This window comes from Cucumis melo, chromosome 7 (genome assembly GCF_025177605.1).
Source record: "Cucumis melo cultivar AY chromosome 7, USDA_Cmelo_AY_1.0, whole genome shotgun sequence".
NCBI lineage: Eukaryota > Viridiplantae > Streptophyta > Magnoliopsida > Cucurbitales > Cucurbitaceae > Cucumis > Cucumis melo.
This window is the reverse complement of record NC_066863.1, coordinates 18,435,162-18,460,936: the sequence shown is the minus strand read 5'-3', so window position 1 is coordinate 18,460,936 and position 25,775 is coordinate 18,435,162. Positions and strand designations below refer to the sequence as shown.

The 25,775-nt window shown below is 31.5% G+C and overlaps 1 protein-coding gene across 4 annotated transcripts; it reads left to right on the top strand.

Annotated features, from left to right (window-relative positions):
- Positions 1–356: 356 nt before the first annotated feature.
- On the top strand, positions 357–25,775 carry LOC103501159 (bifunctional riboflavin biosynthesis protein RIBA 1, chloroplastic-like). Of its 4 annotated transcripts, none has more exons than XM_008464656.3 (7): positions 357–458; positions 1,929–2,235; positions 2,334–2,555; positions 2,737–3,062; positions 3,186–3,318; positions 3,566–3,862; positions 4,236–4,704. In XM_008464656.3, the coding sequence occupies exons 1-7, from the start codon at positions 406–408 to the stop codon at positions 4,464–4,466; spliced, it is 1,569 nt and encodes a 522-aa protein (XP_008462878.2). In that variant the 5' UTR covers positions 357–405; the 3' UTR covers positions 4,467–4,704. The 4 variants fall into 4 exon arrangements, with proteins under 4 accessions (XP_008462878.2, XP_008462879.2, XP_050943637.1 ...); XM_008464657.3 differs by having other exon boundaries at positions 358–458; positions 3,192–3,318; XM_051087680.1 differs by lacking the exons at positions 1,929–2,235; positions 2,334–2,555; positions 2,737–3,062; ... (1 more) ...; positions 3,566–3,862; positions 4,236–4,704 and adding exons at positions 22,406–22,688; positions 22,791–23,012; positions 23,188–23,510; ... (1 more) ...; positions 24,481–24,777; positions 25,338–25,775 and having other exon boundaries at positions 365–458.

Genomic DNA, 25,775 nt, shown 5'->3' with positions numbered 1-25,775 from the left:
AAATTTTATTGTGTGTGGTAGTTAAAGAAGTAGAAAGAACAAGAATTAGGTACAACCTATATATGATATATCCTTTGTGTGTATATATAAAGTTATTAGTTAAAGAGATTAAAGGGTTTTTAAAAAAATAAAGATAGACTTCCAAACTATTTATATTTCATATATAAATATGTTGTCAAATTTACTACTTTTAATAATTTTTCTTTTTTTTTTTTCTGCTTAAATTAAATATTAGGTGAAGATGAAAAGTATAATATAGTATTTATTATTTGACAAGATTTTATTTATTCTTAAAAATACTCTTTCATGGTGTCTATAAATAAGTAAGAGAACTTCATCACAATTAACTTAAATCAAATACACATTTAATAGAACTCTCTATAAGACACTCTCTCAGCCTCAACAATGGCTTTTACAACGCTCTCTATGCATTCTACAACGCCCATTTCTCATTTTCAGTAAGTCCACTTTATATTAATTGCAATTTGTATTTCTTTCTTTTTTCCCTACAAATTTAAATTAGGAATGTATTATTTTAGGACAGTTAAGTTTAGAGTTAATTTAGGTAACCATTTCATTTTTCATTTTTAGTTTTGAAAATTAAATCTGATACCCTCATTCTTTTTTCTTTGTGTTTCTACCATGGTTTTGTATCAATCTTATGCAATTAGAGCCAATTTCCAAAATCATTTACAAAATTTTAATATCTATATCCTGACTTTTCAAATTTTGAATTAGTCTTTTAAAATGTGGGTAAAAGTAGATATCAAACCCCCAAAGATTTAAAGATGGAAGAGGTGATGTTAATAGATTTTAATTTTTAAAAAATAAATGATTAAATACAAATTGATTAGTGGTTTACGTTTTTTTTTTTTTTTTTTTTTTTTTTGAAAATTATGCTTATAAACAATTTCTACTTATGAGTCACTTCCTTTGTTTTACATACACATTTTGAGAAGAATTTTTAAAAAAATAAATAACCCATATTTTTACAATTAAAAATAATTATTTGATAATCATTTTGTTTTTGAAAATTAATTAAGCTTAAGTTACTTTTCCATTTCTTACGATGGTTTGTATCTTTCTAAGTACGATGGTTGAATTCTTTACCAATATAAGCTCAGTTCAACTGTCATATGTATACTCGAGAACAAAATTGAAGGCCTTGGGTTCAAATTCCTACTGCAAGTACATAGATATTAAAATATCTTTTCAAAAAAAAAAAAAAAAAAAACTTACAAACACTTCCAAAAACATAAAAACAAGTTTCTAAAAGTTCTTTTTTCTAGTTTCGAATTTTGGATTGGTTTTTAAATTATTGGGTAAGAAGAAGTTAGATAACAAATGAACAAATTTGAAGGTCAAAGTAAAATGTCTATAATAAGAATCGACCAAAATAAAGAAGAAAAACAAGTTTATATGGAAACCTGAAAATTATAATTAATAGATTCAGAAAACAAGTTGAAATTTAAAAAAACCCAAAAACAAAAGAATGAAGAAAGAAAGTTCATATTATTATGAAATGAGAGGGGGATATAGTTTTTATTTTTGGATTTTGGTGAAATTTAAATGGTTAACCACTTTAAAGTTTTCCAACATAAGTTTTGTTAATTTTGTTATCCACCCCTCTTCCAATGTTTAAAGAGAAAAAGACACTCAATTTCTTTTTAATACTCCCATAAAATATTTTAGTCTTTTTTTAGTATTTCAGTTTTTGAAAACAAAGAAGCCTAAAAAAGTGATTTTTCTATATCCACGTTTTCTTTACTTTTCTAACATGAATGACTTAGCTTGCTTGGCTCCACACTAATTTATTTAGTCTAAAAGAAATATAATTGAACCATCAAAAGTCATGGGATTGTCTTCAAATCAATACTTTTCATGTCACTTGTTTCATAACAACTTCTCCTCTTCATATTTTTATCTAGACAATGGAAAGACCAACCAGCTATCAACCATGCCAAACCCTGCACCACAACGGTTTTTGGTCAACCCTCCAAAGTCCTCTCCATCATCAAACCTTCTAAATTTCATCTAACCACCAACCGCTCCGTCCATGACAGTTCTATTCTCAGATCTTTTAATTCCAATGCCGATGTCGATGTCACCATCACCAACAGTACCATCTTTGGCATCGATGGCAAGCCAATTTCGGTTGACGAGACCGATTTGGACCGTCCAACAGAAGGGTTTTCATCCATTGAGGAAGCTATTGAAGATGTTCGGAGAGGAAAGGTGGTAGTGGTTGTTAATGTCATAAATGATCGTCATCTTTATGCATGTGTTGCGATGTGTGACATGGTAGCTGGATTCGTCTTTGTTTTTGTTTGCAGATGGTGGTTGTTGTTGATGATGAAGATAGGGAAAACGAAGGAGATCTGATAATGGCGGCAGAGGCGGTGACGACGGAGACGATGGCTTTCATTGTAAAGCATGGAACCGGGATTGTTTGTGTGGGGATGAAAGGAGAAGATTTGGAGAGGTTGAACATTCCATTAATGGTGGATGACAAGGATAACCAAGAGATGCTCTCTACTGCTTTTACCATCACTGTGGTATTTATGGATTTTCATTTGAGATTTGATTTTGTTTTCTTCTTTTAAAAATATTTCTAAAATATTAAGTCTAGCTGGTAGTGAAGTTATTATGAATTGAAAAAAAATTGAAACTATTTCCATATATAAGGGGAAAAAAAAAACTTATATTTGTGATAATGAATTAATTAAAATTGCGAAGGATGGAAGAGATGGCACAACGACGGGAGTTTCAGCGGAGGATAGGGTGGCGACGGTGGTGGCATTGGCATCAAAACACTCAAAACCATATGATTTTAAACGGCCAGGCCATATATTTCCCCTCAGATATAGAGAAGGAGGGGTTTTGAAAAGGCCTGGCCACACTGAAGCCTCTGTCGACCTTGCCGAGCTGGCTGGACTCTTTCCCGCTGGTATTCTCTGTGAGATTGTGGACGACGAAGATGGCTCCATGGCTAGGCTCCCTAAGCTTCGCCAGTTTGCAAAACATCATGGTCTCAAAATCATCTCCATTGCTGACTTGATCAGGTGATCCTAATTAATTTCCACAACATTATACTAACTTTTATCCTTTTTACTTACAAGTAAAATTTGAAGCTTGATGAAGAGAGCTGATGGGTGTTATCTATGATATGGTATATATTTACATAGGTACAGAAGAAAGAGGGAGAAATTAATTGAGCGCATTGGAGTTCCTACAAGGATGCCTACTACATGGGGACCCTTCAATGCATATTGTTACAAGTCTATCTTAGATAGCATCGAACATATCGCATTGGTTAAGGTAGTAATATTGATATGCAATCCACTTTAATTTGTTGGTTTCAAATTAATTCACAACTCATCAATTTTTATAAACAAATTTATTTACATCCTTTCTTATCTATTAATGATTTTAAAAATTATTTGTGCATTGATTCTCGTACACACAAGACTTGTTCAAATATTAGTTTGATAAGATGGACAATTAGAGTAAATACATAGACGATCATTTTTTACTAATTGAGAGTGAAAAAGAGTATTTTGTGAAGGGTGATTTAGGTGATGGGGAAGATATTCTAGTAAGGGTGCATTCAGAATGCTTGACAGGAGACATATTTGGATCAGGAAGATGTGACTGTGGAAAGCAATTAGGTTTGGCAATGCAACACATTGAAGAAGCTGGTAAAGGAGTGTTGGTTTACGTTAGAGGGCAAGAAGGAAGAGGCATTGGTTTAGGGAACAAACTTCTTGCGTATAATTTGCAAGATGCTGGTAGAGACACTGTTGAAGCTAATCAAGATTTGGGATTGCCTATTGATTCCAGAGATTATACCGTTGCAGCCCAAGTACGTTTTCTTTAACCAACTCCAATTTTCAAACGCAACATTTATATACCATCAACAAAAAGTTGACACCATCATACTTTTTAATATTGAAAAAAATAATATATTTCCTTGTTTTTTCAATAAAAAAAATATTAGGTTAAGTTCATGGTCAATGAAGGAAAAATACCCCTTAAAAAATATTGTTGTTAAGTTCATCATACTAATTGACAACATTTACCTTAAAATTTAAAAAAAAAAAATTGTAAAGAAGATGACAACAAAACAAATATGGTTTAATCCTAAAATGAACGACTTATCTGTTGATATTGTGAATAATGAGTAGTAGCTAGTGATCATATTTTGTTGAATGATATATATGTATATACTTATACAGATCGTAAAGGATGTTGGCGTGAGAACAATGAGGCTAATGACAAATAACCCAGCAAAGTACATGGGGCTAAAGGGATACGGGTTGGGTATTTCAGGCAGAGTCCCTCTTGTGACTCCAATTACAAAGGACAATAAAAGATACCTTGAGACTAAGAGAGCCAAAATGGGGCATGTCTATGGCTTGGAATTCAATGGTGGATTAAGTGCTCTAATTGGTGCCAATAAAAAATAATCCAATAATGCTAATTCTTCAATGGAATATGGCTTTCCCTCTTCTCCTTCATTGGGCCCAAATCCAAAATATAAAAAAATAATAATAATAATAAAAAATAAAACTTGTTGGACAGAATGCATTCGTGAGTGCTTTTCAAATAAATATATAGTTTTATGCATGCCTGTCTTTTTTGCTTTGAGTATTGTATTTGTATTATATTTTATGAAATAAATGAACCAATTTGTGGCTTCTCCTACTTCAAAGTTATTATCACTTTACCTTCCAAAACAATAACAAAACTACACTGTTATTTCAAAGTCAGACTTTTGTTTATCGTTCCACAATTACAAACAACTTATAAATGATTGATTTAGATTTGCTTTTGATGATTATATAAATGGACACAACTTATTTTTACACTACAGAATCTATCTCTGTAATCAATTATTAATTTAGACCTATTTCAATTAAATAATTAATTTTTTGAATCATATTCAACTAAATTAATTCTCCATATTATAGAGTTATAATTTGAATCTCATTTAAACTTTATCATTAAATATCCAACCATTTGAGACAAATTAAAAATTAATTTATTTAAATGAGATTCAGTTAACTAAATTATTTAATTCGAAAAATTCTAATCTAAATTGATAATAAAATAAATAATAAATATTTGAATATTATAAAATATTTATAGGTTTTTAATAATTATTAATATGAGATATTTCTAAAATGTGTACACTATAAGAAAATGGAGCATTCCCGACGCAGAAAAGAACGTCGGCATAAATAACGTCGGGAATAAGGGCTTTCTCGACGCCGAAACCGAGAGGGGAAAATAGAGGAGAAGCCGAGAGCGCCGTTGCCATTTCCGTTGCCCTTCCGCCGCTGTTCCGCCGTCGTCCGTCACCGCCCTCCCTCGTCGTTGTCCCTCGCCGCCGTCTGCCATTTTAGGTAAGTGGAAAATGAAAATTTATTTAGTTTAAATTTATGTTTTAGGGTTTTTTTGATGAAAATTATTTTAGGATTTTCTTTTGGAATAGATTTTTGTTTGTTAAATGTATTTTTGTATAGAGTGTGTGTAATTTGTGGTTGAATTGAAATTTGAATGGTTTAGGGTTTAGGGTTATTTAGAAAATTGAATTGAGGGGGGATTTTATAGTTAAATGAAAATTGAATGGGGGTTGAATTGGGGGAGGAGGTTTATTGTTAAATTGAAAATTGAATTGGGAGGGGGGTTTATATTTGAATTGAAAATTGAAATTGGAGGGGGGGGGGGGGTTAATAGTTAAATTGAATTGGGGGGGAGTTAATAGTTAAATTGAATTTGGGGGAGGGGAGTTAATAGTTAAATTGAATTGGGAATGTAATATGTGTGTTAAGATTTGTTTTGGCTATTCTGCAGTTATGGTAGCTTTTCTGTTTTGAATTTGTTTATGTTTGGGATGACTATCCTGCAGTTATGGTAGCCTTTTTTGTTTTGAATTTGCTGGTTTCAAGTGGTGGTAGTAGGATAGCTTGAAGTATTTTGTTGTTAATAATTAGGTTGTGTTGGCTATCCTGCAGTTATGGTAGCCTCTGTAGTTTGGAGGGGTTTGTAGGATGCGAAGATATTTTGAAGTATTTTGTTGTTAATAATTAGGTTGTGTTGGCTATCCTGCAGTTATGGTAGCCTCTATAATTTGAAGTTAGTTATTGAAAAATAGTGAAAATTCAGGGGAGTAAGTTATGGATGTGAGAGAGTGAGAGAAATATGTTTCTAATCAAACCTATTTATGTTTTAGATGAAACTTAGAAATAAGTTATCTCTTGAGTATAGACATGGAGTGACCCAATTTTTAGAATTTGCCAAATTTCACGTTGATGCTTACGAACGATTAAGGTGTCCATGCAAGAGATGTTTGAATTTAAATTGGAGCTCATTAGAGGGTGTGGAACGACATCTGTTGACTATTGGAATATCCCCCTACTACACAGAATGGGTGTATCATGGAGAGTCATTAAGCTATAGAGGTACAGAAAACTTTGAGGAAGGAACTAGTAGTAATCCTTTTAATGAAGGAACTAGTAGTACACAATTTAATGAAGAAGGTGATATCTTTGGTATGCTAAATGATTTACAAGCCCCTATTGAACATGAAGAGGAAATAGAGGAATTTCGTTTGGAAGATGAAATGCCGATGAATGTTGGGGTAAATATAGATGAAGATACAACAAATAATATATTTCAGGACTTATTGAATCAAACACGTAATGAGTTGTACCCCGGTTGTTCTAAATTTTCGTCGTTGAATTTTTTGGTTAAGTTGATGCATGTGAAAGTTCTAAATGGTTGGAGTAACAAGTCATTCGACATGTTGTTAGAACTCTTAAAAGCAGCATTTCCAATGTGTAATAGTACTATTGCTAGTTCATTTTATGAAGCAAAACGAAAACTTCGTGACTTGGGCTTGGGATACGAGACTATTCACGCGTGCAAGTATGACTGTGTATTGTATTGGAAAGAGTTTGCTGATTTGCAACATTTTCCTACATGTGGTGAGGTTAGGTACAAGGTTAATCATAATAGAGGGAAAAAAATTTCGCATAAGGTATTGCGCCACTTTCCTTTGGTATCGCAGAAAGGGTCTGCTGACATGAGATGGCATAGGGACAAACGTGTTGAAACAGATGATGTCTTGAGACATCCAGCTGATGCAGAGGGGTGGAAGCACTTTGATTCTGAATTTCCTGATTTTGCTTTTGATCCACGAAACGTCCGTTTGGGCTTGGCTTCAGATGGTTTTAATCCATTTGGTCAAATGAGTACCTCGTACAGTATGTGGCCTGTGGTGTTACTTCCTTACAATTTGCCACCATGGAAATGCATGAAAGAGACAAATTTCTTTATGTCACTGCTCATACCCAGTCCTAAATCTCCTGGTAGGGAAATTGATGTGTATCTTCAACCATTGATTGAGGAATTGAAAGAGTTATGGACTTTTGGGGTGCGTACGTATGACTCTCTTACAGGTCAGTTCTTTCAGCTATACGCAGCCTTGTTGTGGACGATTAATGACTTCCCGGCGTATGGTGACCTATCAGGGTGGAGTACGAAGGGGTATCAGGCATATCCTATATGCATGGGTGATAGATCGCCCTTCGAAATACGAGGTAGAATATCTTTCATGGGACATAGACACTATCTTCCACAGAATCACGTGTAGCGTAGAAGTAGGCTACACAATGGAAAGGTAGAGCGTAAGGCTCCTCCTGTGGTGATGAATGGGCATGAGATATTAGAACAACTAGATCAGTTGGAATTTCCAGTTATGAGTAAACATCCTTCAATACAGGATAAGAAAAGAAAGAGAGCTCTTAATTGGACGAAGAAAAGTATTTTTTTCGATCTTCCTTACTGGTCGAGACTTTTGTTACGTCACAAACTTGATGTAATGCACATTGAGAAGAATGTTTGTGACAATTTTGTTGGTACGTTATTGAACATCGAAGGGAAAACGAAGGATACCACGAATGCTCGGTTGGACCTACAAGATCTGAAGATAAGAAAGGATTTACATCTTGTAGAAGTGGGTAACCGATTGGTGAAGCCACATGTGAGTTACACGTTGACTACCAGTGAACGAGTAAAGTTTTGTAAGTTTCTAAAATCGGTTAAGTTTTCCGATGGATTTGTTTCCAATATATCAAGATGTGTGCATGAAAGAGAGGGGAAAATATCAGGACTAAAAACGCATGATTGTCATGTTTTATTACATTGACTGCTACAAATTGGTATTCGAGCATTCTTACTGAAGAACGTATACATTGCTATAACCGAATTATGTAATTTTTTTCGTGACTTGTGCGCCCGAACGATAAGAGTAAGTGATCTAGACAGATTACAAGCAGATATCATAATCATACTTTGTAAGTTGGAAAGAATATTTCCACCTGCCTTTTTTAGCGTTATGGTACACCTTGCCGTTCACTTACCATATAAAACGAAGATTACTGGTCCAGTTTCTTATAGTTGGATGTATCTGATTGAAAGAAGTCTACGCACGTTAAAGCAGTATGTTAGAAACAAAGCACGTCCTGAGGGGTCAATTGCAGAAGCCTATGTCATGAATGAATCTAACACCTTTTGTTCACGTTACCTACGTGGTATAGAGACTCGATTCACAAGAGATGAGCGAAATGATGATACCATTATAGAGAACGAGGTAATTGGTGACTTTGAAATTTTCAAGCAGAAAGTATGACCCTTAGGTGCATCAAGTGTTCGTGCTATATCAGAGGAAGATAAACGACTCTTCCACTGGTACATACTGAATAATGCTGACGAAATATCGAAGTATCGCAAGTAAGCATATTCCTCATCTTTGTAATTTTTAAATATTTGTTATATAAATACAATTATAAATGGTTATTTTATACAACAAAACGCAAAAGTATTTACGATCCGTATAACAAAAAAAAAAACCTATAAAGCTACCATTATTGTTTTTTTCATAAATTCAAATTTGCTTTTGTTGGTTTTTAAATTTCTTGGAACGAGTATTGTATTCATGCACATCTTCTTCATATAATTACTTCTTCTTATTCTCACTTCTTCTTGTTTGCGATTTGTTTATTTCCAATTTTAGAATTTCTTCCTTCTTCGTCCTCTCTCATCTTCAGATTTGGTACAAAATCGTTTACATTTAGTACAAGATCGTTTAGATTTGGTACGAGATCTAAATGATTGTGTACCAATACGAAGATCGTTTAGATTTGGTACAAGATCATGTACCAAGATCGTTTAGGTGTACCACAATCTAAACGATCAGCCGTCTATCCTAGATAGACAGAGATATATCACTATCTATCCCAGATAGTAAATGCAATCCATAGGCTGTTATTAATAAAGTCTTATTATTATAATTTCAATAAGTGTTATTGATTATATTATTAGTTTTGTCGTAATAACCTAAATCCATTAAACTAACATCCTAAGTTGTTTGATGAGCCTTAAACAATACGTAGAAACATACAGGGATCAATGTTCAATATCAGCTTAAAGGGTCTATACTATAGGGATAAATTTTGATACCTTATTCTAGTAACACTATGGATACGACTCACTTTATATTTGATACAAACGCAATGATCCAACGAGTTCGTGTAGGTAACATGCACGTGAGGGTATCCTACGCAATGAGTTTGTATAAGATCAGACCACAAAATAGTAATCGCTAGACGTAACTCCTCCGTTAACTAGTTGGGTTTCTATTTCATTAGGATGACCTAGGTAACTTAGTCTTAATCCTGTGTGTACTATGAACTCCTGTTCACGAGAGATTGTCCTTTGATTTATACGGGTGAGAGTGGTCAAATTGATGACTCAATATGCTAATCATTTTAGGGATAAGACCGATCGAGTGAGGAGTTAGGAACATAACCACACAAAATGAAATTCACTCTTTCTCGACTTTATGATTTCTTATACTCACTATAAGAAAACAGGGGTTTCTCGACGTAAAAAAGAACGTCGACACAAAGAACATCGGGAATAAGGGTATTCTCGACGCCATGTACAACGCGTCGGGAAAAAGGGTATTCCTGACGCGTCAAGCACACGTCGGCCAAACGGCGTTGGGAATAGGCCAAATTAAATTTAAAATATACCTTATTCTTGACGTAATGCAGAGTGTGTCGGAAACGGCGTCGGGCATAAGGGGTTTTCTCGACGCACCATAGCGCGTTGAAAAACCCTTTTAATGAGCATTGGGAATATTATTATTTCCGATGCCATATAGGGGATTTTTCGATGCCGTCGTGCGGCGCCGGGAAATCCCCTTTATAAATGTTTCAGTTCTGTTTTACACAGAATTGAACACGAAAGGGAAAGAGAGAAGAGAGAAACAAAGAGCCTTCGCCGTCCGTAGCTCACCGTCGTCTGTCCCGTCGTCGTTGTCGTCCCTTGTCGCCGTCCCTCGACATTCCACCGTCGTCTTCCACCTTAGGTAAGTTTAAAGTTTGTTTAGTTTAAATTTATGTTTTAAGGTTTTTTTTAAGAAAATTGTTTTAGGATTTTCTTTTGGAATAGATTTTTGTTTGTTAAATGTATTTTTGTATAGAATGTGTGTAATTTGTGATTGAATTGAAATTTGAAGGGTTTAGGGTTTAGAATTTACAGATAAATTGAAAATTGAATTTGGGGGAGGGGGTTATAGTTAAATTGAAAATTGAATTGGAGGGGAGTTATAGTTAAATTGAAATTTGAAGATGGGTTATAGTTGAATTGGAATTTGAAGGGGGTTATATTTAAATTGAAATTTGAATGGGGGATTACTAGCAAAGTTGAAATTTTTCTAGGGGGTTATGGTTGAATTAAAATTTGAATGGGAGAGGGGGGGTTATGGTTGCATTCAAATTTGAAGGGGGTTTATGTTTTGAATTGAAAATATAATATATGTGAAAATTTGTTTTGGTTATCCTGTAGTTATGGTAGCATGTTTGTATTGAATATTTTTGTTGTTGATTTGAGATGGCTATCTGCAATTATAGTAGCTTTTTTTGTTTTGAATTTGTTTCTGTTTGGGATGGCTATCCTGCAGTTATGGTAGCCTTTTTTGTTTTGAATTTGCTTCTATTTGGATTGGTTTCAAGGGGTGGTAGTATGATAGCTTGAAGTATTTTTTTTGTTAATAATTAGGTTGTGTTAGCTATCCTGCAGTTATGGTAGCCTCTGTAGTTTGGAGGGGTTAGTAGGATGCGAAGATTTTGAAGTATTTTGTTGTTAATAATTAGTTTGTGGGTGTTCCGACACATAACAGACGTCGGGAAAAAACGTCGGAAGAGGTATTACTGACGCCGCACTTTGCGTTGGCATAAGGTCCGTCGAGAGAGGAACTCCTGATGCCACTATGGCTGATGCATGTCACTGCGTCGGGAGAAGTATTACCGATGCCTTACCAACACGGCGTCAGGAATACCTCTCCCGACTCGATTCTCCCGACGTTTTTCCCGATGTCGTGAAAAACGTCGGCATATCCTTTCCCGACGTATTTTCCATTTTCGCCGACGTTTTTGTGCGTCGGGAGTACCCCCATCTCTTGTAATGACTCATTGGCTTTGATTTTTTCCTTTTACACTAAAGGGAAGCATAAGTGGAACTCTCTCTCTCTGTTATAAGCTCTTCACCTAAAACAAAGGAAGGAAATGGAGGTTGAAAGAGCTTGCTCTCCAATTGTTTTTCGCACACTTCTTCTTGAAGATGTAGTCGATCTATTTATAAGCAAGGATCGACAAGACGTGTCAGAGTTTGGGTTTCATTAATTCCCTAAAAAAGTTGCTTTGCGCCGCAAACATCATGCTTGTCCTTTTCTGACATTTGTCCCAATTGTTTTGTCCGCTAGTGATACAAAACATGCCTAGCTTTATGCTTCTGATTGCCTTGTTGGTCACGTTGTCTCCTCGCCTAACATTTTGTTGTCTGACTACTCCTCTCTTTTTGCGTAAAACCCTACACAATGACGTGAAAAATACAATAAACAAGCATAAAGCTCTTTTGTAATCCATAACGCGTAACCAAGTCAATTTATCTATTTTACTAAGCTTTTTCTTTCTTTTTCATGCGTTAAGGCTTCATTATTCTACCTAAAATGTTATAATAACTTGTATTTCTACAGTTATCAAAACCCTAGAATTTAAAAACTAGGAACCCAATTAGTGAATTGTAATATCAAATTCTAAAACCACCAATCAATTTGACAGGAACCTAGGAGAATGAATTGGATTTGGATTTATCCTTTGATTGAAGATAAATAAGGAGAAATAGTTTCTCATTCCAAATTCGAACACTCCTCTAGAAGTAAGGTGATGAAACTTACTTTTGGTATGCAATTTTGAATTAAGAATTGCAATTCTCAAAAGGCAACCCTAAAACATCAATTATAAAAAACTTGTCTAAATGGCTAAATAGCCTTCCACTAAAACCCTAATGTATTATAAAAAAGATTAAATTGAGTACAGAGAAAAAAATAATTAAAAATAATTAAAATTACACCACAATAATTAAATAAAGTTTAATTAATAATTTGAGGTTTATGAGTAACCCAAATTTGTAGATATATGAAATAAATGATTGGATGTGATGGAAATTTAGAAAAATAATATATATATATATATATATATATATATATATATATATATATATATATATATATGCGTGAATAAAAATAAGGAATAGAGCCAAATTTTGTAAAAATAAATATAAAGTTGAATAATTGGTGAATTAAGTTAAGTTATGGATCAACAAGTGCCTGATTCATAATTCAATAGTAACATGATGTGTTCTTGGGATCATACTTCAACCATCCATATAATAATAATAACAAATATATATATATATATATATATATAAATTATATTATAGAATATAAAAAGAAAGTGGAAAACAAAAATAGTCAAAGGGAGCAATGAAGGTTGTAAATGATACACAGATCATAGAAAATACTAAAATTTTAGCCTTAATACTTTTATTTCTGCTCTCAGCTTCAAAAAGATTTTAAAATTGATCTAATCTAGTTATTAATTATTTTAATTAAATAATAACAATAATTTTCAGTAAAGAAATATAACGTGCCCCATTTAACCAAACATAATGTCATTTGATAATCATAGCTTGTATTGAATACAAATGAAATAAAGGTATATATATATATATATATGTATGATTAATATCTTTGGATCCTCAATTATTGATTTTGATAAATAAAATAAAATAATCCAATATTATTAAATATTATCCTTATTTGATTAAGCTTCGTTTCTGCTGATGCTATTTCTCACGATGCCCAAGATATTGTTTGTCCATCTCCTAATTCTCTTCTTACAGTTGACGATGAAGAGACCCACCCATTTTCTTTCTTTCTTCTTCTCTCTCTCCTTGGCCAAGTCCTCCATTTCTTTTTTTCTCTTTTCTCTTTTCCATTTTTCGTATCATTCTTTTTCTTTATTCTATTTTAATTCCCTTTTTCTTTAATTTTAAATTCTTATTTTTAATTTAATACCAATTCATTTTTCTCTCTCACATAAAACTATTTTTTACCAAAAATTAATTCTATTTTAGTATTATTCCAACTTATTAGTCTTCTCTCTATTTTTAAACCAATGAAATTTCTTTCAATTTTTTTAATTTTTAATTTACATTTACGTTAATTTTTCAATTTATGGATATTTACCATTGTAATCCATTCCTTTTATATTAATTGAAGAACCATAAATTTTTAGTAATCGCTTGGAATGAAAGATAAATTAAATAGGGAGTAAAATATCTAACACAATAATTTAACAATTTTCATTTAATGAAAAAAAAAATCATTGTGCTTCACAACCTAGACATTGCCGATTTCTAATTGGTTGTCATCGACTCTGCTCTCTTTGTTGCTCTAGTCCCTCCTGATTCTATTGTTGTTGTTGCTCATTTGGTTGCTTGGGTATCGCTGCAGGCACTTCAAGTACAAATATTCATTATGAAGATGATTGATGGATCTCTGAATCATAGTATTCTTGCCTAAAGTTCGACGATGATGGACCTACCTCCATGTTTCGAAGATTTGACGATTTGACCGACTCTTGAATCTTAATAATCCATTCCAAATGCCGACACCATCATCATTGGACTAACAAACCAATCTTGCTCTATTTTGTGTCACAGAAGGTACTTTCTTCCACGTGCTAGTCAACTTCTTCCAATTCATCAGGCTTTTGCACTCACACGTCCTTTTTGAACTGGTGCATGTATAATAGGCACATCGTACATATAGTGTTGGTTTTGCATTTATGTTTATGCCCAAATCTACCTGACTCACAATCACATGTAAATGCACCATTTAAGTTTCTACATGCAGGTTGGTCATAATCAACCTTATCCACACTATCAATTATATGACCATTTGTAAACAACATAAATAACACATATTTATCTGTTATTTTCTATATAAAAAATGACAAATAATATACATAATTAATTATTATAAAAAACACTAGAATAAAATTTAAATCAATAAAAAAACTACATAATTCACAAAAACAAAAATTAAATTAGATTGGACTAATAAAAAAAAGGTTAATTCCTCATATAAAACAAAATCCAAAAATATTTATGACATGGGTAACAAAAAAAATAAAATAAAAGGACATGAAGCTACTTAATATTTTCATAAATTTTAGATTTGTTCTTATTGGTTTTGAATTTCGTATTGAATTCTTGTGTATCTTATTTATATTATTACTTCTCCTTCTCCACATTCTCACGTCTTCTTGTTTGAAATTTCATCGTGACTCTTCTAGAATTTTTTTCTTCTTTGTCATCTCTCATCTTCAACGCTATCTCCTTTATCAGTATTACACACACACTTTTTTGACCTTACTCTCTCGACGATATTAATATGACTAATGATTCTAAAATGGTTAAAATCATATGTTTTTTTTTATAAAAAAAAAAAAAAAAAGATTTAAAACATATATAATAATAATTAAAAAATGATTAAGAAAAAAGAAAAAACAATTTAGGTGAAAGGCAGATATAATGGGGGCATCAAAATCAAATTAGGAGGGTAATTGAGGTGGGAGAGTCTTTAATTTTGATCCTTTTCTTATTAGACAATATTGGTGGAGAAATTCAACGGTCGCCCTTTTCATTTTTCTGAAAAAGACATTATTTATAAAGTACATAATTTGATTCTAATAAGTATTCAAAATAACATTAACTTTCAATTATAATAAATGAGACTAACACCTTGTGGAACTCACATGTCTCATTTATTATTATTATTATTATTATTATTATTATTATTATTATTATTATTATTATTATTATTATTATTATTATTTAGTATCTCTTTCAATCTACCTGCTATATTATATGGTTTTGGTTTAAATAAAAATTGTTAGTTATTTAGTATTTCACCCATTACATTCATCAATTGAAATATTTTTGCATTCATCATGATTAGGCGGTACAATGTATGATCAATTTTGTCTCACATAATTTACGTTTTAAGCTGCTAACCATTTTCAAAAACCTGAATCCATTTTGTTTTTTATTTTTACATTCTTCTTTCTTTTCTTTTCTTTTAAAATCCCATTATCCTACTCTTTACTTCTTTTACAAAATCTTCTCTTAGGTTAAAAATATTTCTTTTCTCTTCTTATTTGAAATCCCTTCGTTTTTATTATAATATATATATATATATATATATATATATACACACACATATATGACTGATACTCTTTTTATCAATGACATTGACATAAGTCTATCGGTAAATCTAAAATTTTTCTACCTGTTGTAAATATTTTAGTTTATTTTGTTATATTTGAAAATATCTCTTCCTTATTCGTGATAACTCTCTATTAGGACTAAATTATTACGATACAAAAAGCAAAAAAAATGTTTTTAGGAAATCGAATAAGAATTTGTGCTATGTGGACCAATCTATTGAAGGTTTGGCAAGAGAAGTGAAAGTGCTTTGTAACAAAGGAATTGTATTAATTAGTGAAACTTTTGTGACAAAATCATCAAGTTGAGTTAGCTACATGAAAACAAGAGGATGACATGAAAGCACCATATCTAAAACTGTTCCAAGACTAAAACTCTCAAAGACGAAAATTTCTTAAAGAAGGAAAAATTTAACATCCCAAATTTAAGATAATTTTAATTTAATTATTTTGAACTATTTGAGTTTAAGTTGGTTTATCTAATATTAATTTGAGATGGATGTCACCTAATTTAATTTAGAAGTTTAGAAAAGATGTGTGATTTGGATATATATATATATATATTTATACATATAAAAGGGGTCTTTTAGAAAATATAACAAAATAGAAAAATATTTACACTATAGAACAATTTTGAAAACAGAAAAAGTCTACAAACCTATAATGGAAAGGACAAAAAAAATACTATCGTTTAGATTTGGCTATTGTTTAGTAGCCGATTGTTTAGATGTGGGTAGCCAAATCTAAACAATTTTTTCAAAGATTTGGTACACAATCTTTTAGATTTGGTTAAACGATGTTTTTTCAACATCTTTTATATTTAGTACATAATCTTAAACGAAATAACAGTTTGAAAAAAAAGAATAAAATGAAGAAAAAAGACAATGAAAAGAAAAAATCTATGAAAAGAAGAGGACGATGAAAAGGAAGAACAAAACTTAGAATATTTAAAGAAAATGGATATGAACTTCTCTTGTTAGACGAACATAGATATTTGACGTTTATTATATTTATGAAAAATTTTATATATAGAATTGAGAGGAAATATTGTATTTATGGAGGGGGAGAGAAAATGAAATATATAATGGTTATATATTTAATTATATGAAAAATAAAATTTTTGATATATATAAAGAAAACCAAAAATTGGCATGGAAAACATCATTTAATACTTCAATCAACTTTTCACATAATTATGTCCACTCTTCCACATTTAATATATAAATGGGTTTAGAGGTATTAAAATGATTTTGTTTTTCGTGCCAATTTTTGTAGAAAAAGGGATAACAAATTAAAATCTCACCATCTTGGAGCTTAGCTCCCTCACCTTTGTACGTCTTTTTCTACCTCTGTCGGCCATCAGCAATCGCCGGTAAGCCACGCCACTATGACCCCCACCGTTTTTATCCGACTTTTCTCACTTTCCACCTCGTCTCCTTGCCGTTGATTACATCTATTAACTGGGATATTTTCTTTTAGTTAAGTTTCCGTGGTTTTTCTTCCTTTTTTTTTTTTTGGAAAAAATTAAATGATAGATTAATTTTGGAAATGTAGTACACTGTTGATTACATCGTGTACCAAATTTTGAAAAAAAAAAAATCGTTTAGATTCGGCTACCCAAATCTAAAACCAAATTAAATGATAGAATTGAAAAAATAAATCGTTTTGCAAGTTCGCGTACCAAATATATTACGTGTGTTATTGATGACGTGGTTGATAGACCATTTTTTACATTTTTCATTGTGAACTTGTGGGTTTTTTTTCATTTTCAGTATTCTTTTATACTATTGGATGAACAATTTATTGACCGTTAAACATTACAAATTAATTTTTGACCGTTAAACGTTACAAAATTAATTTTTTTGATCATTAAAAGTTTTATTATAATAAATTTGTAACGTTTCACAGTTAAATTCTTTTGATCATTACTAATCCTCCATCACTATAAATAGATCCCTCATTCTCATTTTCAAAACACACAACAAAAACATTCTTCTCATTTCTTACAAAGTTTTCCGAGCTGTGTTCTTTTTTTAGTGTTTCGGTTCCAATTAGTTTCTGTGCAAAACTAATTGACAAAAAAGGGTTGTTTTATCATGGGGATGACGATGCATAATTATGTTTGCACGATTCAGAACAGAGTCGTGAAATGTCTTAAAGAGAGCAATCGTCTTAAAGAGAGCGTGTTCCGCGACTCAGCCTTTTACTAATCCAGTTTCTGTTTTGCAGTCTTTGTTTCTTTTAACAATCCGTTCAGTTGCTGCCTCGTTTCTTTCATCATTATTTGCCAGACTTGGATGATTTTTTGCATTGAAGACCGAAGTACAACAACATATAAATATAAATACTTTGACACTTTGTTATATTTTTGAAAAGATCCCTTTTGAATACTCATGAAAAATAACTGTAAGAATCAATTTTGGAATAAATTGAAAATTTATTGTTGGATTTTAAAAAAGTTTAATTTGAAGAATCGATTGAAACTCTCTTTAATTAATTTGTAGACTTCCAACAAGTTTGGGATTGAAATTTGGACTTCAAATTAGTAAACAAATTAAGAAATTAAAGTAGTATTTTAATTAGTGATTTTAATGGATAAAATTGTCAATTAAAGTATTATGTTTATGGCGTTGAATTGAAACCTAAATTGCAAGCCAAAGATTTAATTTTAATTCGAGGTAAGCGATTTATTATCGGATCTGCTACATGAAATAAGATTGAGTTGAATATTGTACTAAATTGCAATGACACATGAATATATATGGTGTTGAATTGAATTAGATCAAATTAAATTGATAGTATGATTGAATTAAATTGAATTGAAATGAATATGTATGGTGTTGGATTGAATTGTATTAAATTGCAATGACAATTTGGCTGAATCAATTGTGATTTATCTTTAAAAAAATCCCCAAGTATGATATGATTATGTAAATTGAAAGATGATATATAATCGTAGACTGAGATTGACCGAGTTAGAATGTTTTCAGACTAAGTAGTAATGGTTAACTATGATCATTTGGCTAGTATATATCTCGTATGTACTATATATTAGGCTAGTATATCTCGTATTGTATAATGTCTTATAGGGGTTTAAACGGGGGTTGGGTTGGGTCCGAAGAGATTCTCAATCCAACCTATATTTTCGAGTTGGTTGGATTAGCAACCTGAATTAATTTTCCAACCCAACCCGTAAAATATGGGTTGGGTTGGGTTGTCGGGTTGTATTATTTTTTTTTCATTCGAATGTTATTGTTGTACCTATTCAACATTCATAAATTCAAAGTTTCAAATATCCATAAATTTAAACTAATTTTTTACGACCCAAAAAGAAAAGAAAAAAATACAGTGTACAATATATAATAAACAAACATCAACAAGTTCAATAATTAAAAGAACTAGAAAAAATACAGTGTAAAGCATACAATAAACAAACATCATCTTCTTTTTGTGTTAAGTTCTCACCATAAGGAGTTATAATTAACTCTTTTATAATGAAGATGTTGTATTATACCATCAGATTTTTGCACCATACAATCGTTTAGCTTTCTAATTACACGATCATTTAGCTTTCTATATGATTGTTTATCCTCTTACGCGATCATTTAGCTTTCTACCTTTACTTCTTACACGATCGACTAACTTTCCATACTCCTAACTTTAATGATTTGGGTTGGGTTGGGTTGAACCAAAATTTTCAACCCCTAACCCGAGACCCAACCTAATCCGAAAAAACCAAAAATTTCAATCCAACCAACCCATATAATATGATATGGGTTGGGTAGTCCGAGTTGTCGGGTTATACCCCTAATGTCTTATGGAGTCAACCACATTTATGAGATCACCATATATAGACTTTTGATCGTACCCTCATGTTCACTTTTATGACTATTGTGTGTTCCTATGAGTCACTAATCTAATTGGTGTGTGATCAAAATTACTAGATTGTTATGACACAAAGTATATATACTTAATAGGAATTTAATAACAATTCCCGGAGTGAGTCCCTTAATTTTATATATTCACTCTTTTCATGTTTATTTTTTGAGTAGAGACAAGGTAAATGAAAGTTGATTAGGGACAAGAAGGACTCGCGACTGTGATAGATGTTTTAGAATGATATGTATATTGATAGATGGTTTTATTTGAATGTTATGATTTATTTTATGTTTTAACTAGGCACCAAAGAAATTATTTTCTATTTTATTTTAAATTTGTTTAGCCCAACGGGTTTTGTTCATCGATTTTTTTTTTATTGAATAAAATGAAAAAAGAGTTTACAAGATTTTGATTTAACAAACATTGTTTTTTATTTAAATAAGAACGTTAGCTTGAATCTCTAACAATATAGCACTTTTCTTTAGTTTTTCTTATCTATTTTTGAGAAATTCCCATGTTGGGATTTACTGTAGTTGATTGAAACAATGTTTTAAGTGAAAAGAAATGAACAAAATTAAACGCACAAACTTAAATTGAAATTCAGTACCCATTTAATTCCGCAAGAAAAAGAAAAAAAAAAGCATAAAAAACATTCAAAGTCTTTGAATTGAAATATTAAATTGTTCCAACTCGATGCGTAGTTGGCATGGGGTTGGATTAAAATAAAGAAGGGAAAAAAAAAAAAAAAAATAGAAATCGTGGATCATAACTTGAAAAAAATATTAATTTTTGAGATCTGGGATTTAAGTTCAATTTTAAAGAGAAAAAAAATAAAAATAAAAAAAAATATATGAAGCATTTATTGTTGTTTCTTTCTCTTAATAAAGCATATTGTATAAATAAGAACCTCTAGATTATGAAATTTCAGTTTGAGCTCCAATATGGCTTCTACAACCTTCTCTTTCCATTCTACAAATCCCATTTCTCATTTTCAGTAAGTAACTCTCTTTGTTTTCTCTTTTTCTTCTTATTATGCCTTTTCCTCATTTTTCATTTTCATTTCAACTTATATTAATTAACCCCCCTCTTTCTCTCCCTATTCTCTAAATTACTTATAATACCCAAAACTTTATAATATGATCTATTTCTCCAAAATTTCATTTTTGACTTCTTCTTCTTTTCTTTTTTTTTTTTTTTTTAACTTGTAGGGAAACCACATTTTATATATATTATAGTTATTTGATACCTTATGTCAAATGTGGATATATATGGTCACGTTCAATATATCTACTCAAGCTATATTTATTATTTTTCAATTATAGTAATTGATATAATTTAATTTTGACTTCAATATTTTGAAGTTCCATCAATTTTAGTCTGTATGTTATAGATTAATTTCCATAAATTTAACCAAATTAAAAATATTTACTATTTGTATCACAACAAACAGAAATATATGAAATCGATGAAATATTTTCATAATTTCTATGTTTGTTCTTGCATTATTTCACTTTCTTCTCCCTCCTCTACGATTTCTTCTCTTCCAAATTTCTCGTCTGTTCTAGATTTTTTTCTTCTATTTTAAAAAGATTTATTCTTCTGTTTAAATATTCTATTTCATCTTCACTATTTTCGATTTGATTCTTTAAAGCCACCTCATCCTCCTCATATTCTCGAGAATATAAAGATTGTTTAAATATCACTTTGACATGATCTAAATGATTGTTTATTATTGCCAATACGATCATTTATAATGACCAACGCATCGTTTAAATTTGAAACTCTTTTTCCATTGTTTAAAAAGAACTACATGATTGTGTTGGACAAGATCTAGATTGATTATCATAGTCAACACGATCATTTAGCATGGTTAACACGATCGTTTAGATTTGAAGCCATTTTCCCATCATTTAAAAAGAACTATACAATTGTGTGGATATGATCTAAACGATCATTGGTAAACACGATCGTTTAGATTTGAAACCATTTTCTAATCGTTTAAAAAGGACTATACGATCAGGTGTATATGATCTAAACAATCGTTTACCATAGTCAACACGATCGTAGGTCATTCATTTAGACCGTAGTACACGATCTTTTAGAAAAAATTACTCACGCACGCATGTGGATTCTATATAATGTAAATATTTTATCGATTTGTTTTATTTTTTCAAAAACCCCAATATTATATCTTACCTTTTGATTTATTCATTCACATTTATTTATTTTACTTAACTTACACTTTTATTTCCCAGAATTATTTTTGTTGGGTTTTTAGTTTTTAGTTTTTTTCTTTCTAATAACAAAGTTGTTATAACAAACTCCCAAAATATTAATAATAAAAAGTTTAAAAAACATTTGTAGTCCATACTATTTCTATTTCGTGTATGTACGACGATAGAATTCTATTCGTGGGGTGTTCTATGACGTATAACTCTAAAAATTATGTCTAAAGTTTTCCATATATTATTGCATTATTGCTAATTTAATTATTATATTTGCAACGACCACTACTCCAAAATAATTTATTGATAAATTGATTAGATATTTATAAACTAAATATCTAATTAATTACGAAAAAACTTTTCATGATAGTAATTAAATGGTTAGTGATATCAAAATATATGGACTAAATTATTAAAAGTATATCGACTAAATGCTTACTTACAACTAGGAATTTTTTTTTTTTTTTAAGCTAAATAATATATTACGTGGATCCTCCCAACAACTAGTATGATTATTTATTTATTATTATTTTTCTTTTGGTACAAATCATTTGTCATTCTCTAAACGTTTATTTGCACATGATTTATTGTTTCATGTAGAAGATCCAAAGAGTTGCAATCTTTTGGTGGAACCAACAACCACAATATTAAACCCTACACAGCAACTAGCATTCATGTTTCTGAGTTAGCCTCAAATCCGAAAGCTACTAAACTGTTTTTTGGGTCACTCCAATCAAGATCAGCTTCATTCAAACACACCTTCCTTAATTCAGCTTCTCTTACTAATAGTTTTCCAATTGATGAAGACGAATTTGATCTTGATCGTCCAACCCAAGGCTTTGCTTCCATTGCAGATGCCATTCAAGACATTCGCAACGGAAAGGTTTAAACATGACCTTCAATAAAATGAAGTAATAATTAATTAACTCACCTGTTCTTTTATAAAGATTAACATGTGTCATTTCATGTGTGGATTTGGTTGTAGATGGTGCTTGTTGTTGACGACGAAGATAGAGAAAATGAAGGAGATCTGATAATGGCAGCACAAGCTGCAACTCCAGAAGCCATGGCTTTCATAGTAAAGCATTGTACTGGAATTGTTTGTGTAGCCATGAAAGGTGAAGATTTGGAGAGGTTACAAATTCCACTTATGGTCAATGAAAAAGAGAACGAGGAGAAACTTTGTACCGCTTTTACAATCACAGTGGTACGACTATAATACTTAATTTACTTGTTTAGTTGAGTTAAATTCAATGTCGTTTACGTAATTGTGAAGAAAGGGTTGTGATGAAAAAGTTTAAACTGTAATTAATTACAAAGAAGAGTTTGTAATATGAGAAACTGGGATTGGTTGATATATATGTTTAGAGTTATTGTTGTAGGATGCACGAGAAGGTACAACGACCGGAGTGTCGGCGAGCGATAGGGCAAAAACGATATTGGGACTTGCATCAAGAGACTCAAAACCAAGTGATTTTAAGAGGCCAGGGCATATATTTCCACTAAGGTATAGGGAAGGAGGTGTTTTGAAGAGAGCTGGACATACTGAAGCGTCCGTTGATCTTGCTGTGCTTGCTGGATTAGATCCGGTGGGTATCCTTTGTGAGGTTGTTGATGATGATGGTTCCATGGCTAGGTTACCCTCACTTCGACAATTTGCTGCTCGAGAAAATTTGAAAATAATTTCAATTGCTGATTTAATCAGGTAAATCTTCTGTATATCTTTTTCAACGCTCATTCAATAACCAATTATTCATATTTACCTTTCCTTAATACTCATTTTCAAGTAGACCCAAATGTTACGACATGTATAAAAGTTTTAGATTTTATTAATAATAGGCATTGATATATTTTTAATTGTGTCCATCAATGCCTATTATTGATATAATTTGAAATTTCACTATATTTTGTCATTTTAACAATTTTGCTATATGCATATGCATGCATATATACATAGATGTATTTTAGTCCATGTAGAAATAATAAATACTATCCTAAAAGAGAAAAAAAAAAAAGAATAAGTAGAAAATAGTGGTCGCAGACATGATAATAAATAATGATTTGAAATGACAATATATTATAGTTAATCGTAGGACATAATAGTCGAAAATACTAACTATTATAATATAATTGGAGCTTCAAAACGTAGGTCATCCCACCAATTTCAACTTGGGAACAGGCCCCTTAATAATTTCCAAAGGTAAGCAAGATGAAATAACAAACGAGTAGAAGCTTAAATATCGTGGGAAGATGTCAATAGGATACGCTTTTGATAAGTGTTATGAAAATAATTATTATTCGCTCAACATGTGTGGGAAACAAACTACACCAAACATTTTAGTAGAATCAACAACCTGAAAGAAACCCAGATCTAGAAATAACTTTTCTTTTTTCAGGTTTGAAAATTCATGTAACTTACTTTCTCAATATTTTCTTTTAATAAAATGAAAAATGTGCAGGTATAGGAGGAAGAGAGACAGATTAGTTGAAAGTAGTGGGGTTGGTGGCACCCGTATGCCAACTAAATGGGGTCCGTTTCAAGCCTATTGCTACAGATCTGTTTTGGATGGCATTGAACATATTGCAATGGTTAAGGTAACAGACTAATTAACTTTCTATACCTTTTTGTTTCAGAATGAAATTGAATTCAAAACTTGTGTTTTGTGTTTTCTAAGGGTGAAATTGGTGACGGGGAAAATATTTTGGTCAGAGTGCACTCAGAATGCTTCACTGGAGATATATTGGGATCATCAAGATGCGACTGTGGAGACCAGCTTGGTCTAGCCATGCAGTTGATTGAGGCTGCAGGCAGGGGTGTGTTGGTTTATCTTCGTGGTCATGAAGGAAGAGGCATAGGTTTGGCTCACAAACTCCAAGCTTATAACTTGCAAGATGCTGGCCGGGATACTGTTGAAGCCAACCAGGATTTGGGACTTCCTGTTGATTCTCGCGAATATGGCATCGGTGCACAGGTACATAGTAACCAATGTAGGGACTAATAGAGTATTTCAATTCAGGTTGAAATAAGTAGAATATCTTTGGAGTGATTTTTTGTCCATCACACCCCACCAATTTATTAGATTCACTAATTATTGCTAAATAATCCATAGTAATGGGTTTGATAATGGCTTTGAGTTTGATAATAGGCTTAAGAGAGAATGAATTTAATCCAAAATAACAGTAAACTACGGGTTTGCACATCATATCCAAATGTAGTAACAATATTAGGAGAGTAGTGCTACAAGATTAGATTAGTTTAGGTATGCATAAACTAACCCGAACAATTGTGGATACCTGGAAAAGAAAAATCAACTATTTAATTAGAAATAATTTTGAAATGACCAAAAATAACAGTCTGATAGTAGACTTTATTTTTCAGAAAACATCTCAAAACATCTTGTACCAACGTAGATAAATGATCACTAGTGTATACCATGAGCAATCTTTTTTAAACTTCAATTGGATCACAAAATACATTCTTTTTTATTTTGTTAACAGAAGGTCCAATTCTTTTCTATTCGTTTGGTTGCAGATTCTAAGGGATCTTGGAGTGAGAACAATGAAGCTAATGACAAACAACCCAACAAAGTTCATAGGGTTGAAGGGGTATGGCTTAGAAGTTTCAGGTAGAGTTCCTTTGGTAACACCAGTTACAAAAGACAACAAGAGATACCTTGAGACGAAACGCGCCAAAATGGGGCACGTCTACAACTTCGATCTTGGAGTTCGCTTCAGAAATTTGATCGATGACCATAAAAAATCGAATGAAAATGTAGAACCAAGCAACGTTGTGAATTGATCTTTCATAATATTGTTGAAATTCAAAAAGAAAGAACAATTGATTATAAAAAAAGGTTCTGTTGTTGAGAGAGAAATTATAATGTTGGCAAAATGAAGCCTAACGGCTTGTACCACATTATTGACTATCATTATTCTACTTGATTCAGTTTGTTGAGTTTATGATTTCAAA

Coding starts and splice junctions, on each gene's coding strand:
- LOC103501159 (XM_051087680.1), top strand. CDS start 406: ATGGCTTTTACAACGCTCTCTATGCATTCTACAACGCCCATTTCTCAT. Junction 23,013..23,187: donor CCGCTTTTACAATCACAGTG/GTACGACTATAA, acceptor TTATTGTTGTAG/GATGCACGAGAAGGTACAAC. Junction 23,511..24,264: donor TCAATTGCTGATTTAATCAG/GTAAATCTTCTG, acceptor AAAAATGTGCAG/GTATAGGAGGAAGAGAGACA.